At 40.5% G+C, this 19399-nt stretch overlaps 1 protein-coding gene and 1 non-coding gene across 6 annotated transcripts in view; one reads left to right on the forward strand and one right to left on the reverse strand.

The window, feature by feature from the left end:
- TRIT1 (tRNA isopentenyltransferase 1) overlaps window positions 1-19399 on the forward strand; it is a 55858-nt gene that overhangs the window by 12164 nt on the left and 24295 nt on the right. The window contains exons 1-2 of one of the 5 annotated variants that reach the window (XM_071217531.1): window positions 3785-3868; window positions 5880-5951. The exons of 1 other annotated variant lie outside the window; for it this stretch is intronic. Coding sequence is in view for 1 of the 4 variants with exons in the window: in XM_058303822.2 (XP_058159805.1) it covers window positions 821-994 (174 nt within the window). In the remaining 3 variants the exon portion in view is untranslated. Of the gene's footprint in view, window positions 1-779; window positions 995-3784; window positions 3869-5879; window positions 5952-19399 lie in introns of those variants that run through there. 3 more of the 5 variants (XR_011649691.1, XM_058303822.2, XM_058303824.1) reach the window with 3 other exon arrangements.
- LOC111762359 (U6 spliceosomal RNA) lies at window positions 16642-16748 on the reverse strand. The gene has a single exon (XR_002795485.1). It is a non-coding gene; the product is annotated as a U6 spliceosomal RNA (small nuclear RNA).

Raw genomic sequence — 19399 nt, forward strand, 5'->3', positions numbered from 1 at the left:
GAAGTACTTGAGAGAGGTCCCACAGCTGATAAGTAGCAAACCTGGGATTTGAACCCAGGTCCATATGATTTCAGAGGCCTTTCTTAAAGGTTGCGGAATCCCCTGAGTTTTGGTCCTCTCTATTCCTAATCTTCCCTGTTCCTACTTTAATCTAAGGATTGCTCTTACTTTATCCCTTCTGCTTTCCTTCCTTTTCCTATTCATGCTTTGTGGGTGATGGTGGTGGTTTTTTTTCCTCTGTTCTCACCCCATCTCTTGACCAAGGAGATGGAAAGGCTTGTCTTGCCTTCTGATTGCTTCTGAGTTTGCATTTTGAGAAAATATTAGGGTAGCCGCCCTTGCCTGGGAACTAGGCTGACCTGATCCTGAAGAACGCCCCACCTTTCAGCTCACTTCAGCACTAGATTCTCTCCATTTAATAATTACTGGGTGCCGGCACTGGAGATACAGTAATGACCTAGGTATAAATTGTCCCTTGCCTGCGCAGAAGTCAGACAACAGACAAGTGGCCAATATATGTTGGTATTGTTATCGGTGCTATGAAGAAAAATAACTGGGTGCTGTGAAAGAAAGGGTAAGAGGAACCGATCTATTTTAGATAGGGCTGCTCCCCTTTCCCCCCACTTAAAAGATGAAGCAGTTAAAGTTTCGCACTAGCTAGAGGCTGACAGTCACCTCGAAGGTCTCTCAAATTCGGGGAAGCTAAGTTGCACAGCAACCAATCCTTTTGTATCCTCCCACCTGAGCCCGAGGTCCACGCAGGCGCACTGACAATTGCCTTGGGGCCAGTTGCTCCGGCGCAAGCGCAGTCGTCTTCAAGATGGCGGCGGCGGTGGCTGCGAGAGCAGTTCCTGTGGGCCCTGGCCTCCGCGGCCTGCAACGGACACTTCCTCTTGTAGTGATTCTTGGGGCCACCGGCACTGGCAAATCCACCTTGGCATTGCAGCTAGGCCAGCGGCTCGGTGGCGAGATCGTCAGCGCTGACTCAATGCAGGTATGGCAGTGCGGCAGGACCCAGCCTTGTGAACTCCGGAGGCCGCGTGCAGGCCTCTGGCCAGGTCGATACCCTGTATCGTGGTGGTGATGAATGAATCCCAAGGCTTGTGGGGATGAAAGGAGCAGGTGAAGGGAACCCGTAATTACTGGGCGCCCACCATGTGCCAGACAGCCCTAGCTGTTTCACTTTCATCATCTCATTTACTTCTCACATTATTGCGTGGTAGGTACTATTATTATCTTCATTTACCGACGAGCCTAGGGAGGTGAAACCATTATCTCCGTGTCACATAGCGAGTAAGTGGTGGAGACGATATTTAAATCTGGGTTTACCTGAAGCCTAATAGAAGGCTGGCCGAGAGGCGTGCAAGAAATATCTTTTGAATGAAAATTATTCCAGCGCTTCTGCTATTTAGGGTGACCGAAGGAGGCGAGGATGAATAGGTTAGTATTTATGAGTGTCTGCTGGGGAGTGAAATAGGATATTTCAGAAAGACCTGAATTCTTTCTAGCCCGGAATCTGCTATTGCCACGTGACCTTCATTTATTTGGACGTTGTTTTCATTACCTGTAAAGTGGAGAAAATGTCACTCACCTTTCAGGGCTGTAATGCTTAACTGAGATTATGAGTGTTAGAGGGAGGAGCTAGAGAAGGCCAGGCAATTTGGCAAATACTTCTTGAAGATGACGTTTAACTCTTCTGGCCGATTGGAGTTGTGGGGTCTTTGTTCTCTTTCTTGAGCCAGAGGGAGGGCCAGACCTATCACACCTTAATTGAGAGTGGGTGTCATTTTGGGTAAATCACTGATGGTGGGTTTACAACAGCTGCTTGTTGAAGAGAGTTTGCAGTTAGCATTCACAGAGAAAATAAGACTGCTGAAAGTGAAATACCTGGCAGTGCACCTAGCACCTGATGGGTACAGGTACTAAGCAAGGAGGGACAGTCCTTGCCTCCACTCCACTCCATAAGCCTCCAGGCATGATTTCTGCTCCTATTAGTTAATTTGGGGTGACAAGATCATCAGTATACATGAAATGATTAGGTTAATTCAACAATATTTTGGGAGCCTCCTTTGTGCCAGCTTTGGGAAAGTCTTTGGCTCAAATTCCATCCCTGCCTTTTCCAAGATATATGATTTCAGCTTAAAATTTTTGTGCCTTTGTTTCTTCTTCAGTAAAATAGGGAGAATAATATCGGTGACAGTTTTATTGTGATGATTAAATGAGATTAAATAAAGCACTTAATACAATATGTGGCACATAGTAAGTGCTAAAAATATGGTAGCTATTATTTTCTGCAGGGCCCTGTGGGAGAGACAAAGCCATAATCCCTATCCTCAAGGAGTTTCAGTCCAGCTAACCATGAGGCAAGACAGAGTTAAAAAGTGTTTGAACTGAAATATTAATAGTGCTTTGTAAGGTGGAGGGGCTGGGGAGGAGAGAAACTACAAGTGCTAGATTTTATGATACACTATGAAATGTCATAGAAATTCTGAGGAGGAAGTATCACTGGAGCCTGATGGAGTCATGGAAAACTCTGAAAAAGGGCTTGAAAAAATAAATGAAGTTTGGATAGATAATAAAGATGAAAAGGGATTATTTTAATGAGTGAAGATTTAGAGGGTGAAATGGGCTTAGTATGTGTGTAGGATAGTGGAAAAGACTGTTCAAAAAAGAGGTATTTTGGATTGGGGGATGAGTATGATGAAGACAGTGTGTAAGGAGCCCTCATTTTTAAGGAGTATGCCTGAAGAATTAGTGGATGGGGTGGGAGGGGCAGAAAACCCAAATATGGTGTAATAATAGATCTTTACCCTGATACTCTAATCATTCAGAAACTTGAGGTATATGGGTTTCAGTAGATGGACTTACACTGATGATACTGAAGGTCCAGTCCGTTTTGTTTTGTTTTTTTTTTTTTAAGGAGGTACTGGTAATTGAACCAGGACCTCGTACATGGGAAGCAGGTTCTCAGCCATTGGGCTATACCTACTCCTCCTCATTTCATTTTTTTTTTTTTCATTCCACTTTTAATGCTCTATAATTTCTATAATTCTGGGTTGGTTTGATGGTAGTAGGAATGGAGGGGAAGAGAATGATGTAAAATTTTGAATGCAATGTCATGTTAAATTATGAGTTGATCACTGAATGGGGAAAGCAGGGGACAATGTACACAAGGTGATTTGGGATTCAGGTTTGTGTGCTTGGGAAGGTATGGTAAACCTGGAAGTCAGGGAGATCTATCTGGGACTCAGTAGCAGCAGGCCATCCAAGGGGAATTCTAGTAGCAGTGTGGAGAATGCAGCAGGCTTCACACTTGATCCCTGTGCTTGGAAGAACTCTCTTCCTCTATGTGATTATATGTGACTCATTCCCTCTCTTTAATCACGTCTTTACTAGGATGCCACTTTATTGAAGCTTTCTCTCACTGCCCTATTTAAAATAATACTCCATCACCCCCTTACCCCTTCACCCCTACCCCACACTTAGTTCTTGCCAAATATTCTCAATAAATCATTTTAATTTACATCTATTTTTAAGTAAGTTAATGGGTTCTGGTAGTGAGGGCTGGGTATAACTCTATAATAGCTCTTATCCATATCTCAGAAATATTTATTTTTGGACTCATAGCTGTGTACCATAAAGTTGAGGTTGCTAGAGGTTTTGCTGACTGCATGTCATTGGCACACTTTGTACTTGTGTCATGCTGATGAGATGTAGGTCCTTTGTATTTGATGATATATTTGTTGACCTTCCTTACTAAAATGGCACATCTCAATCCATTCAGATTCTTCCCGTGGTTGTAACTAACTAGAACATAAGGATTAAATTTCTTTCATCTTTGGAATGAAATTAATGGGGATTAATTAAGGTAAGGAAAACACTTTGAAAGTTATGGAACTTTCTGAAATGATTATATGCTGTGTTTAATTTTAAAAAATTTATTCATCCCCCTTGATCCCTCAAGATGGCTCCCTCATCTGTCTGCCCATTGTCTGCTCCTTGTCTTTAGGAGGCACTGGGAACTGAACCCGGGACCTCCCTTATGGGAGGTGGGCACCTAACTACTTGAGCCACATCTATTCCTCCTGTTTAATTTTTATTATACCTCGAATATTCATAACATTTCCTCATGGTCCCCATTGGAAAACTGGCCTTTGATTTTACTTTTCAGACTAAATACTGAAAGAAAGCATCCTTGCCCCATTCACTGTAGGTATACACGATTCTTCATTTCTGCCTTTGCTTACTGTCCTGCCTAGGCAGTGCTGCTCTGCTTGCTTTGTTTTAATGAATTAATAATTATTTAATTAATTATTTTTAGAAAAATCTGAAGAGAAAATACAAAGTTCCCCTATACAATCTTTTCACACACACTCTTTTCCCTATTCTAAACATTTTGCATTAGTGTGATGTATTTGTTACAGTTGATGAACCTTTATTATTATAATTCTATTATTAACTAAAGTCCATAGTTTACATTAGGATTCACTCTGTGTTGTGTAGTTCTATGGGTTTTTTAAGAATTTTGAGGGGAGCGGGTATAACTCGGTTGGTTGAGTGCCTGCTTCCCATGTACAGAGTCCTAGATTCAATACTTGGTGCCTCCTAAAAAAAAAAAAAGAATTTTTAATTGTGGTAACATATATACAACATAAAATTTCCCATTTTAACTGCTTCCAAGTATACAATTCAGTGGTGTTAATTTCATTTACAATGTTGTGCTACCATCACCACTATCCATTATCAAACTTTCCATCAATCCCAACAGAAACTCTATGCCAATTAAGCGTTGACTCCCTATTCTCTACCCGCACCCTTGCTCCTGGTACCATCTAATCTACTTTCTGTCTCTATTGGTTTACATATTCTTATTATTTCATATAAGTGAGATCATACGATATTTGTCCTTTTGTGTTTGGCTTATTTCACACAACATGATGTCTTCAACCTTCATCCATGTTGAAGTGTGCATTAGAACTTCATTCCTTTTTACAGCTGATAACATTCCATTATATGTCATCACATTTTGTTTATCCATTCATCATTAATGAATTATAAAATGCTTATATGTATATATAATCCTCATAGTAACCTCATAAGGTAGTTATTATCATTTCACAGATAAGGAAACTGAGGCCCAAGGTCACAGTAAGTAGAAGTCCTGTACTGAATATAGGTCTTGACTTTCCATGCCCAGTGGCTTATCCACCACACAAAGCTATTGCCTTTAGATGAGGCAGAAGCTGTGGGATTAAATCATTAGAAAGCGGTTATTAACTCTTATGCCACTTATCCTTCCAGAAGTGTGCTATATTTTCATCAGGATGTAAAATGTATTTTAGGATTGCTTTTATATTGATGTCTGTCAGTGGACTGTTGTAGCAAGTGGTCACAGGATGCATTGTTTGAGGGGATCAAACTTGCTGTAGAATTTTTTTTTTTTAATTTTTTTGTGGTAATACATATACAACATAACATTTCCCATTTTAATCACTTTCAAAAATACAATTCAATGATAAGAGGTAGAATTTAATGTCAAGTTGGTACCAAAGAGAGCATATTTACTGAAACGGGGAAACTTGGCCTTGTGGAGAGTCTAGACAGAGCTTTAAACTTCTCTGTTGTAAAAACAGCCGCACAGACCAAGGGGTGACCAAGTGGAAAGTGTGATAATTAGAAAGCTTTTTCAAGATTCCAAATTGAGCTTTTTAAAAAACAATATTTGCATTTTAATAAACTCTTTTGGTGTGCTTCATAGAATTCTGTATTCAAAAATGTGTCAATAACTAAAAAAGGATTATAAAACATTGTCTTAAATCTTAAAATTGTCTTACACCTCGTACTTATGTTGTCACCCCTTTATCCTTCCTTCACTGTAGGTCATCCCAAAGCAAACCCTAGGAGGGCATATCTCATCCAGGGAAAGTACTTGTTTTGTAAACATTGAGAAAGTAAGTGCTTTAAGTTCTGAGGTAGCTTCTTTGAGGTAAAATCACAATGGGGTGTTAAGGGTTATGTGCTTAGGGTGGTAATAATATGGTGTTGGAGCCTGATATACAATGACTTGCTTCAGGCCACCTAGCATCTGAAGGTCCTGCCTGGCCTCTTGTTTCCCATTCTTCTTTTTTTTTTTACATTTTGTATTTTGCCCTTTTTATTTATTTTTTTATTGACTTTGTAATAATATTACATTAAAAATATATATGTGAGGTCCCATTCAACCCCACCCCCCCTCTCCTCCTCTCCTCCCCCCAACAACACTCGTTCCCATCATCATGACACATCCATTGGATTTGGTAAGTACATCTTTGGGCACCTCTGCACCTCATAGACAATGGTCCACATCATGGCCCATACTCTCCTCCATTCCATCCAGTGGGCCCTGTGAGGATTTACAATGTCCGGTGATTGCCTCTGAAGCACCATCCAGGGCAGCTCCATGTCCCAAAGACGCCTCCACCTCTCATCTCTTCCTGCCTTTCCCCATACCCATTGTCCACCATGTCCACTTTTCCCAATCCAATGCCACCTCTTCTATGTGGACATTGGATTGGTTGTGTCCATTGCACCTCTATGTCAAGAGGAGGCTCAGATTCCACATGGATGCTGGATGCAATCCTCCCATTTTCAGTTGTAATCACTCTAGGCTCCATGGTGTGGTGGTTGTCCTTCTTCAACTCCATCTTAGCTGAGTGTGGTAAGTCCAATAAATCAGGTTGTAGGTGCTGGAGTCTGTTGAGGCTCAGGACCTGGCTATCACATTGTCAGTCCAGAGATTCAAATCCCCTAAATATATCTTAAACCCCAACATTAACTGCACCTCCAGCACATTAGCATGAAAGTCTTATGAAGGGAGATCCCATCTGAGTCCAGATTCATCACACATAAACACCATTTCCAAAGAGGGGCCATCTGCCCTGGTAGTTAACCCCATCGGCCATGACCATAATGTCTCAGACTCTGTACATCACTTTAAGTAAATATGATATGAATAGGGTGTAAGAGTATCACTGTGGAAGGGAAAAGGTTTTCTGGTGGATGTGTGGGAGTGCTGTATATTATATATATGCATTGATGTGGTCTAGGACTCCTGTGAAGAAAAGCTGAATAATTAGGGGGGGGGGGGGAAGAAAAAGATAGGATGTGGAATTTTTTCAAGTCAACATTCTTTATCTAAGTTCTTTATCTAACTTTATCCAAGTTCTTTATCTATCCTTTAAACCCATCGCTATATGCCATTCCCTAGTAAGGGACCATGACATTATATTGGGCTTCAAATTTCGGGGAGTTCTGGATCACAGAGTGTTTCAACAACGGCAATGGAGGGATACTGGTATGGGATACCAGTGACAGGTGATATATGGCTGACAGGGAGCTGTACAGAACATATGTCCAGGGTGCATGGTAATGATTGGATATACTCATAGTGGCAACAATTAAAAACCACAGCAGGGGGGGTACTGGGTTCCTGGCCAGTGGTGCTCTGTCGTGGTCCCTAGGGGAGCAGCGACAGTCTCCCAGGTACAGCGGCGGGGACCAGGAGGGAGTGAGGGTTCAACAGTGAGTCCCATTATTCTTCTATACTATGCTTTGTTGAGAGGGCAGACAAAACTACTCTTGGAGGGATTACTTGTCTAAGTCTGTGGATTTCTGCTTGGCAGATCTGACAAAAATGAGAAACAACATTTGTGCTTAATTTTCTAGGTTTTCCAACACCCAGTTGCTTCACAAATTATAGAAACATAAGTATTCCTGTTCAGCAGTAAGAGTGAATTCAAGGAGGGATGGGTAATACAATCTCTGTTTTCCAGGATGGAAAAACTGAAGTACAGAAAGATTAAGCAGACCAGAGATCACACTGCCAGACACTTGTACACCTGGGAACTGGATCTGGGTCTTCTAACTCGTTTGCGGTGTCTGATATATTTCAGGAAGATGATACTGAAGGTCTTCTTTTCAGTGTCTCTTTCTTGGCACTTAAATTCAAGGTACAATGCATCGCCTTCAGTGACTGGATGAAACATTGTACTGAGAAACTTGAAGGCCCTTGCCAAAAGATGTACAATGAGTCTCTGAAAATACAGACTACCAACTATATGCTAAGAGAAAATAAACATAGTGTTCTTTTTGCGTTTTTGGAGAGGAAGAATCTCTAATGTGTTAGTTCTTCAAGTTCCATGGAGAAGCAGAAGTCTTGCTTAGGCGCACAGTTCCCTTTGTGTTTGCACAAACCTACAAGAGAAGAAGCAAATGATTTTTGGCAGTCTGGCTAGTAAACAAGCCATGTGTCATCTAATAGATGTGGAGTTCTGTGTTCTTTTTGTCTGCTTTGGGACATAATTTAGGAGCAGCATTTTGTACCAAAGCACTGTCTGTCTGATAGTGCTCAAGGGAGATCTGGGATGCAGGGAGAGATGAGATAGGGAATTGCAGTGGCTTAATAGGACATGAAATAAAAGGCACAATGATCTATTAACCAGGGTAGGTGGGGGCTGTCCTTAAACTGCTTTTACAACTGGCAGAGGTAATCTTTCAAAAGATCTGAGCATGACAAGAAGGTAAGAAGGAAATCTCAGATATTTTGACATGTCTAATACACAATGATGAGTTTCTAGTTCTTGGTTCACTTTCATTGTGAGTTCATTTCCTTTGGCTACAGTGTTGCATTAGGTTGGTTTTGCGAACATGGTGACTTTTTTGCAGCTACAGAGAAGCTTTGGAGTCAAACCTGGGTTGTATCAGGAAGGGGAAGTGATAACTGGCCAAATGGGGACTATGGGAGAGCACAGATGGTGCTTGCAAATTCAGACTCTTGAGGACGAGATGCTGCCCTGATGCCTCGGTGCCTGTGGCAGGGTGTTGAAGCAGCTCACTGCAAAAAGAAATGTGCATTTGAGGGGTCGAAGTTATTTGATGGGCATGGCAGTTTGCTTAGGTGCTCTAGTGTGACTTAACTGGATTGGTTTCTGTTTCTTGTTTGTTGAATTCTTTAGATAAATTTCCATCAGACGAGATGCCTGATTGCCTCTTTGGCAGTCACCTTCTGAGCTGGTACCTCCCCACTGCTGCATGCTGTTTGTGGCAGCCAGAGTTCCAGTCCTCACCACTGTGCCATGAATAATAAGCATAATACTGAGAATAATTATAACAGTATTTTAAAAACCGATACTGTTCTTTCTCATTTAATGTCCTTACCACAACTTTATGAGGTAGACACTTATTATCTCATTCCTACCAAAAATTACTTTCTTGAACCCTCATCTCCTTATTCCATGTTCTCCCCTCAGCTCCTACTGTTTGTGTATTCATTCATCCTCCATCCTGTTCTTTTCCTCTATACCATGGTATGCATTTTATCAGGCAGAGAAGAGGAAAGGAGAATATTCCTGACAAAATAACAGCGTGAGCAAAGTCAAAGACGAGTAAAAGTGCGTGGTATGTTTTTAAGGCATAACCAACAACTGTCTGGCATAGAGGATACTTGGGGGACAGTGGTTGGAGGTAAAACTTAAAATATAGACCCTGAGAACAAATAGTAGAGGTCTTTTTTAGTTTGCTAGGCTGCCAAAATGCAGTATACAAGAGAAGAGTTAGCTTTTACATGAGGGTTTATTTGCTTGCAAGCTTTCAGTTCTGAGGCGATGAAAATGTTTAAATCGAGGCAACTTCAAGTGATGCTTTCTACCCAAAGACTGGTTGCCGGTGATCCTGGACTCCTCTGTTATGTGACAAGGCAAATGGTGGCATCTGCTGGGTTCTTCCTTCTCTCTGAGTTTCTTTGTTTCAGCTTCTTGCTTCTGGCTTTTTCTGTCTTCCTCTGAATTCATCCTGTTCATAAAAGACTTCAGTAGGAGGACTGGGGCCACTAGGTCTTACTGGAGTAATCTAATCAAAAGACCCTTAACTGAAGTAAACTGATCAAAAGGCCCCACTCACAATAGGTTCACACACCAATGGACCAGCTTTTTAAAAAATTTTAAATTAAAATTTTATTTTATTTTTTATCCCTCCCCCCTTGGCTTTTTGCGTGCTGTCTGTGCTCTGTGTCCATTTGCTGTATGTTCTTCTGTGTCTGTATTTATTTTATTTTATTTCCCCTCCCCCCTTGTGGCTTGCTTGCTGTCTGCTCTCTGTATCCATTTGATATGTGCTCTTCTTTGTTTTTGCTTGTCTCCCTTTTTTGTTGTGTCACCTTGCTGAGTTGGCTCTCTGTGGTGCTTGCAGGCCAGGTGGCACTCCGCAGTGTGAGGATGAGCCTGCCTTCTCAAGGAGGTCCTTGGACGTGAACCCAGGGCCTCCCATATGGTTGTCTGCTCTCTCTGTCCATTTGCTGTGTGTTCTTTTGTGTCTGCTTCTATTCTTGTCAGCAGTACCAGGAATGTGTGTCTTGTTTTTTTTTTTTTTTTTGAGTCATCTTGCTGCGTCAGCTTTCTGTGTGTGCAGCGCCACTCCTGGGCAGGCTGAACTTTCTTTTGCACTGGGCAGCTCTCCTTAGAGGGTGTCCTCCTTGTGCATGGAGCTCCCCTACACAGGGGGGACACCCCTGCGTGGCACGGCACTCCTTGCACGCATCAGCACTGCATGTCGGCCAGCTCCACACGGGTCAAGGAGGCCCTGGGTTTGAACTGTGGACCTCCCATGTGGTAAGCAACGCTCTAACAGTTGAGCCAAGTCTGCTTCCCTAGGGGAGATGTTTTGAGGCTATGCAGATACCATGTTTTTCCTTAAAGTTTTATCTACTAATGTTAGCATTCATTAGTAGATCTTTCCTGCTGCAATTACTGTGGTAATTTCCCTCATTTCTTCCACATTTATTAATTGAACTTCTTCTGTAAAGAAGATTTGTTCTTTCTTACCCATTTACTTATATCATTTACTTACAGCATTACATTACAGATTTTTTTTTTATTCTTTGGTTTGTCAGTATTACATTATTTTGTTGCTCAGATTTCTCCAGCATTGGTTATTGTGTGCTCTTTCACGTTGGTGCCTGTTTTCTTTTGGCATGCTGCCATCCCTCTCTCCTTCCTTCTCTCCTTTCCTTCCTCACTTCCTTCCTTCCTTTCTGGCACCACAAGATGTTTTAGATGTATCTTATATTTGCCTTGTGTTAACCTTAGAATCAGCCATTTCTCCAAGGAGCCCTGGTTCCTTTTATTGGATTGGATGGTATTTAGAAACCAAGATCTGGGTGCTAGGTGTGCTTGTTTCCTCTGGGATATTGTTGCTTCTTGTCCCTCTTGTTGGACAGGGTTAGAAAATATATACATGTACACTCATCAGTGTATACACACATATATATTTTTCTGTATCTGCATATATATTAAAATAAACATGAGTTTATATTGATATCTCTAACTCGAATTCAGCACTATAGGGTTCATTCTAGTCTTCTCCCCTTGTTTATTTGTAACTGCTTTCTCTAAGAGTGATAAATCTACCTCTCATCTATACAGTATTTACTTATTTGTTCAATCTATAAAGTAGTTTCAGTAGTTGCTTCTGTGAGAAATTTACTGAAAGTGTTTGTGTATAGTTTCTTGTTTGTTAGCCTCAGTGAGACTATGTCATATATTTGTAATACAGTAAGTAGATTCATTTGTTACAGTCTGCATTCTATCCTGTATTTCCCAGAGAGTAAAGTGCACCTTTTGTGGGATACAGTTCTATGGATTTTCTCAAATGCATGTAATCAGTCAGCCACACTGTAGTACCATAGTGGACTATTCTAACACCCTAAAAATTACCTTGTGTGGTCCCTTTGTAAGTTAATCCTTCAGCTTTCCCTAATCTTGAGCCACCACTGATCTTTTTTTCTATACCTTTAGTTTAGTCTTTTCCAGAACATAGTATAAATGAAATCATGCAATATGTAATCTTTGGCTTGTGGCTTTTTCACTTATCAAAATATATTCAGAATTCTTCCATGTTATGCATCCATTATTCTTTTATTGCTGAGTAGTATTCCATTGTATGGATGTGTGATATACAATTGTTGATTAACTTGTTAAAGGATATCTGGGTTGTTTCTGGTTTTGGGCTATTATAAAGAAAGCTATTAAAAACATTCATGTACAAGTTTTTGTGTGAACTTAATTTTCAATTTCCTGTGGGTAAATACCTAGTAGTGGGGTTGCTGGGTTATATGGTTAGTATATGTTTGTGTTTGTAGGAAACAACGAAACCGTTTCCAAAATGTTTATATCATTTTGCATTCCTACCAGCAATAAAAATTTCTGTTCATTTCTATTCTCTTCAATGTTTGGTATTGTCAGGTTTTGTTGTTATTGTTTTTAGCAATTCTGATGGGTATATAGTGGGATCAATTTCATTGGGGTTTTAATTTGTATTTCCCTAATGACTAATGATGTTGAGCATCATTTCATGTGCTCGTATGCCTTTTATTATCTTTGGTGAATCATCTGTTCATATATTTTGCCTGTATTTTGCAGGTGTGGTATTTGTTACTGTTGAGTTTTAAGAGTTCTTTATATAGGGGTACAAATTCTTTATTAGATGTGTTATTTGCAAATATTTTCTCCCAGTGTGTAACTTGTCTTTTCATTCTCTTAATAATGTCTTTCATAGAACAAAAGTTTTACATTTTCACAAGGTCCAATTTATTGATTTTTAAAATTTTTATTTTATGAATTTTTATCTTTGGTATTATATCTTAAAAACTCATTGCCAAACTCAAGGCCACACATATTTTATTTATTTATTTGTGATTTTTATAGTTTTGCATTTTACATTGAAGTCTATGATCTATTTTGAGTTAATTTTTTTGTAAGGGGTATGTTAGTTACATATGGACGTCCATTTGTGCCAGCACCATTTTTGTTGTTTTGTTGTTTGTTTTTAGGAGGTACCGGGGTTGAACCCAGGACCTTGTAGATGGGAAGCAGATGCCTAACCACCGAGTTACCCACCCCTTCCCCAGCCAACACCATTTTTGGAAGATTATCTTTTCTCTTTTGAATTGCCTTCCACTATTGTCAAAATCATTTGATTGCATTTGTGTAGATCTAGTTCTTGGATCTCTATTCTGTTCCGTTGATCTATGTGTCTATTCTCATACCAATATCACACTGTCTTGATTTACTGTATCTTTATGGTAAGTCTTGAAATTGGGTAGTGTGAATTTTCCAACTTTCTGATTGTTACTTTTAATCCTTGTATAATATTCTATTTTATAGGCATATCATTTACTTATAGGTTTCTACTGTAGGACATTTAGGATGTTGAGTTTTTTGTATTATAAATAATGCTGAGATGAATATATTTGTACATGCATCTTTTTGCCGTCATGCAGTTCTCTCTTCAGGATAAATTCCTAGAATAGGATTGCTGGATGAGAAGATGTGCACATTACCTATCCCCCACCCCTCTGCAAAAGCATTAGTAGATGATATATATTTAATTTTTTTTTATTAAGGTGAAATTCACATAACATAAAATTAGCCTTTTTAAAGTGAACAGTTCAGTGACACTTAGTATATTCACACTGTTGTACAACCACCACCTCTGTCTAGTTTTTCAAAACATTTTCATTACCCCTAAAGCAAACTCCACAGTCTTTCTTCACAAGGAATATTACATTAAAAAACATAAAAAAAACAAACATAAGAAGTTCCCATATAACCCCTCCCCACCCCCTGCCACATCTGGTAAGCTAGATTGGATTTCATTTCTTAGTGAGGTTAATTGTCTTTTCAAGAGTATATTGTCCCTCTCTTTTTCTGTTTTGAATTTTCTGTTCTATATAGTGTTTTTCATTTTTATGTTTATTGGTTGGTAAGAGCTTTTTGTGTATGGAAAATACACAGAAACCCTTTGTACAGTCTCATATGTTGGAAGTACTTTTTCACTTGGTCATTTGTCTTTTGTTTTAATTTGCATATTCTCTCTCTTTTTAGGGTACAAATTACTTTTTTTTTTTTTTAGGAGGTACCAGGAATTGAACCTGGGGTACAGGGATTCAACCACTGAGCTACAACCGCTCCCTACAGATTACTTGTAACATTTTTTTAGAAAGAGGTCACATCTGAAAATTATAATCCTTTTTTTTTTTAAAGATTTATTTATTTAATCCGCCCCCACCGGTTGTCTGTTCTCTGTGTCTATTTGCTGCATCTTGTTTCTTTGTCCGCTTCTGTTGTTGTCAGCAGCCCGGGAAGTGTGGGCGGCGCCATTCCTGGGCAGGCTGCTCTTTCTTTCGCTCTGGGCGGCTCTCCCTATGGGTGCACTCCTTGCGCGTGGGGCTCCCCTACGCGGGGGACACCTCTGCATGGCGTGGCACTCCTTGCGCGCATCAGCACTGCGCATGGGCCAGCTCCATACGGGTCAAGGAGGCCCGGGGTTTGAACTGCGGACCTCCCATGTGGTAGACCGACTCCCTAACCACTGGGCCAAGTCCGTTTCCCATGAAAATTATAATCCTTGAACTGTTGAAACTTAAAAATTGGAATAAAAAATGTAATTAACTCTCTGATATAAATGGTGCTATATCTAGGGCCTTCTTGTCATCCCTGCTCCCCTGTGCTTTTCCCTTGGAGGCCCCTCTACTTACATGTAGGTAATTACAGATTTAATACGGGGTCCTGCGTTGTCCAGGCTTACTTAGCACCTTTGGTTTGTGCTCTCTCTCTCCCTCTTTTTATTTTTTGGTTGACATATCACTGTCTAGCACAATACTTTGTAACAGTGGTTCTCAACCCCCGGCTGCACTTTAGAATTACCTGGAGAGTGTTAAGTATCACTAATGTTTGGGTAGATTGTATGCTTTATTAATATATATTACTAAAATTGATTTGTTTTTAAAAATCCCTAATACCTAGGCTTAGAATATTCAGTAAATATCTACCAGTTAGAAGTAGATGATTTGCTGAACTCTTAAATTGCTGGTGTTCTCTCTTAATCTATAGTCAATCTTTAGTTCAGGGTTCTCATTTAGACTGATTAGCCTGGTGGAAAGTTTTATTCACTGGGAAAACCTGAGGTTTTAGTCTTAGCTTTGCAACTCACTCACTGTGGTATAACTTTGGGCAAGTTGCTGTCCCTCTATGGGTCTTAGTTTCTTCTTTGGATATATTGGGCAGGAGAAGCTGATTGGATTAGATCAGAGGTCAGAAAACTTTTTGTGAAGGGCCAGATAGTAAATATTTTAGGCTTTGTGGACTATATGGTCTCTCTTTATTTTTTTTTTTAAGATTTTAATTTATTTCTCTCCCCTTCCCCCTGCCCCGTTGTCTGCTCTCTGTGTCCATTTGCTGTGTGTTCTTCTGCGTCCGCTTGCATTATCAGGCGGCACTGGGAAACTGCATCTCTTTTTTGCTGTGTTATCTTGCTGCATCAGCTCTCTGTGTGTGCGGTGCCACTCTTGGGTAGGCTGCGCTTTTTTCATATGGGGCAGCTCTCCTAGTGGGGCGCACCACTACGCGGGGGCATCCCTGCGTGGCACAGCACTCCTTGCGTACAGCAGCACTGCGCATGGGCCAGCTCCACACGGGTCAAGGAGGCCCTGGGTATCGATCTCTAGACCCTCCATAGGATAGGTAGACGCTTTATCAGTTGAGCCACGTCTGCTTCCCTGTATGGTCTCTTGTTGTGTCTAAAACCTCTTTCAGCTCTGGTATTTTCTGATTTTCTCCTTTCAAACTTTTGCCAGGGGTCTCAACTAAAAGAACTAAGGAAAGTCTTGTTTAACCAGTACAATTAAATATAGATAATGTCAGGCACTTATAAAAGTACTTATCATCTGCTTGGCATTATTCCAGATACTTTCCATATATTAACTCTAATCTTCAGAATAATCCAATGAAGGGTATAGGTGCTATTATTATCTTCATTTTACAGTTGAGGAAACTGAGGCAAAGAAGAATTAGATAATTTAGATAACTTGCAAAATGAAGATTATAGCGGGTAGTAGAGGCAGAATGTGCACCCAGGCAGTCCGGCTCTGTTACTCTATACTGCCTCTTCCTAACTTGGACATCCACCTGCAATGATAGAGTACCTCAGGTATCACACTCTATCACATCAATGGTAGACCAATCTTGAGTCTGTAAAGATGACCACAAAATGGAAACTTTATTCTTAACTTTATTTTCTCTCTTAAACAAGCCCTTTTATTTCTATCCCAACATTATAGTTACAACATTGTCTGTGTGTATGTTTCTTGCTTTCTATCAGGTTTAAACTTTAGAACCTTGAAGGAATTCAGGGTTTGGTAGCTGTCTTCTCCTGAGCTTCTGGAATTTAATTTAATCTCAGTAGGAATCCAGTACTTCAAGCAAGCAAACAGACCAGAGTCAAATGGGAATAAAAATTCTATGGCTAAGAGGCAGCAGAAACCGCTTGAGTTATAGGCAAAGCATCCAGGCTTTAGTCCTATCTTTACTACCAGCCAATTAATTATATGGCCATGGAGCTCTGTCATCCTCAGAATTCTCAAGTGTAAAATTCCAGGGATTGGACTGGATGGATGCTTCATTGTTTGCAGGCGGGCTTCCAAGCAGCTACTGCAAAGACTCTGCATTGCAAAGTTTTCATGTTTTAATTTGAAAGTATGTGCCAATTTTGCATTCTCTTTCCTAATCTGTCTATATTTAAATGTAAAAATGTTTTCACCTTTTTTTTTTTTTAAATATGGAACACTTCACAAATTTGCGTATCATCCTTGCACAGGTGCCATGCTAATCTTCTCTGTATCGTTCCAGTTTTAGTATGTGTGCTGCCGAAGCAAGCACTGTTTTCCCCTTTTTAAACCACTTGTTAAGATTTGATGCTCCCAAAGAATGCATCATATATCCATTATGGACCTCTCAATTTGAGAAGCCTGGCCTTATATGTACAATCCTTTATTCCTTAGAAATAGCCAAGGAAGAATAAAAGCCATGATCTGCACTGTAAATTCCAAACCACTCCTTTCACCAGACTGACTGAACAGGTCAGATACAGGTTCTTCTACTTTCAGAGCATCTTAATCTGTCCAATTTATTTAGCATGTGTACAGTTGAATTTCTGATGAACAAAGATAAAAGGAGTAATTGCCAGCCATGATGTTGCTGGGTACAGCCAATTCATTCTTTCTAACCTAGTAAAGTGTAAGTTAAGAAAGAAAAAAAGACATCCTTTTATTGAGACAAGTTAGCCAAGTCTGATCATTTTTCTATGTTTTCGTATCTCATCAGTCAAATTTTTTTTTTGAAGTACTGGAGGCTGGGGATTGAACCCAGGACCTCATATGTGGAAAGCTGGTGCTCAACCACTGAGCACCAGCTTCGGCTCCCCTGAGTTGTTTTTTTCGTTTGTGTTTTTTTTGTTTTGCTTCCTGTTGTGTGTTTTTTTTTTTAGGAGGCACCAGAAACCAAACATGGGACCTCCCATGTGAACCATACCCACTCCTCTTCAGTTAAATTCCCGCCCCCCCCAAGATGACTCATTTGTCTGTCTGCTCATTGTCTCTGCTCATTGTCTGCTTGTGTTCGTTAGGAGGCACTGGAAACTGAACCTGGGACCTCCCATGTGGGAGGCAGGTGCCCAACTGCTTTAGCCACATCTGCTTTCCCATCAGTTGAATTTTTTTTTTAAGATTTTTTTTTTAATTTATTTCTCTCCCCTTCCCCCCCAGTTGTCTGCTCACTGTGTCCATTCGCTGTGTGTTCTTCTATGTCTGCTTGTATTCTTGTCAGCGGCACCAGGAATCTATCTTTTTGTTGCGTCACCTTGCTGCGTCAGCTCTCCATGTGTGCGGCCCCACTCCTGGGCAGGCTGCACTTTTGTAGCGTGGGGCAGCTCTTCTTGCAGGCGCACTCCTTGTGCGTGGGGCTCCCCTACACGGGGGCATCCCTGTGTGGTACGACACTCCTTGTGTGCATCAGCACTGCACGTGGGCCAGCTCCACATGGGTCAGGAGGCCCTGGGTTTGAATCTTGGACTTCCCATGTGGTAGGCAGATGCTCTATCTATTGAGCCAAATCTCCTTCCCTCTTCAGTTGAATTTTGATTAAAGGAAAATAAATTATCGGGTGAGTGCCAATGCATACTTTAAAAAGTAATTTCTTCTCGGGAGCTGGTGTTGCTCAGTGGTTGAGTGCCTACTTCCCATATATGAAGCCCCAGGTTCAGTCCCCAGTACCTCCTAAAAGAAAAAAAACTGTTTTTCTACCCTCCTATGTAAAATTTTCTTTTTTTGAAGCTTAGCCTGTTAGAACTGGAAGGGATGTTAGGTATGAGGAACTTGAGGTACCAGGATTGAAAATGACTTCCCATGATCACAAAGCTGATTTGTACAGAATAGGGATTAGCTGTGTAATTGGAAAAGAACACAGGTAGTACAGTCAGAAGACATGGATTCAAAGTTAGCCTCTGGTTCAAACTAACTGTGTGACTTTGGGCAGGTCATCTAATGAATCTGAGTTTTGGTTTCATCATTGGTAAAAGGAGGGCAAAATAATTTCAGATGATATAAAACCCTTAGCACAGAGTCTGTACCCCATTTAGAGAGTATTCATTGACTGTTTTTCATGTATTAGCTGCTAGAGCTAGAGATAAAATACACAGTTTCTTTCCTCAGAACTCATACTCAGTTGTGGAAGATAGACTATCTTAAAGACGTACAGTAAGTGCTGTGATAGAGGTAAGTACAGGGTGCTATGGAAGCACAGAGGTCAAGCATGGATGGGGAATGAGTGGGGGAGGGGGCTTTCATGGGGAAGTAATACTAATGAGTTTGGGGCTAGATGAAATCAGATTTTAGTTTTAGAAAGATCACTGGTTACAGTGTGAAAATAAATTGTAGGTGTTAAACACTGAAGGAAGATCAGTGAGGAACCTGTTGGAATATTCTAATTGAGAAATTATGAGGACTTCAATTGATATAATGGTAGTGGGAAATGGGGGGAAGGCAATGAGCTTTGAGATCATTTTAGTTAACTAGTATGGACAGAACTTGGGACAGATTGGAAAGGTGAGAAGGAGGAGAGAGGGAGAATGGCATCAGGGCCACTTCAAGGTTTTTGGTTTGATAATGTAGATGGTTCACTCAGGTGTGCCTGTGAAGATAATCAGTTCAGTTTTGGTCATGTCACTTTTCAGATGTCTGTTTGGGTTGATGGTGATGATGATGATGATTGATAGCTTACATTTATTGATTGCTTCCTATATGGCAAGCCTATTACACATGCTTTGTGTGTATTAATCATTTAATACAATAAACCTTTGAGGTTGGATTTAAGATTATCTCCACTTTATAAATGAGGAGTTTGAAGCACAGAAAAGTTAAATAACTTGCCCAAGGTTATATAGCTAGTAAGTGGTGGTGTGACCAGGATTTAAATCCTGGCAATCTAGTTCCAGAGTTCTTCCTGTTAACTCCTTCACTATACTGCCTCTCAGT

The sequence above is a fragment of the Dasypus novemcinctus genome, chromosome 9 (genome assembly GCF_030445035.2).
Source record: "Dasypus novemcinctus isolate mDasNov1 chromosome 9, mDasNov1.1.hap2, whole genome shotgun sequence".
Lineage (NCBI taxonomy): Eukaryota > Metazoa > Chordata > Mammalia > Cingulata > Dasypodidae > Dasypus > Dasypus novemcinctus.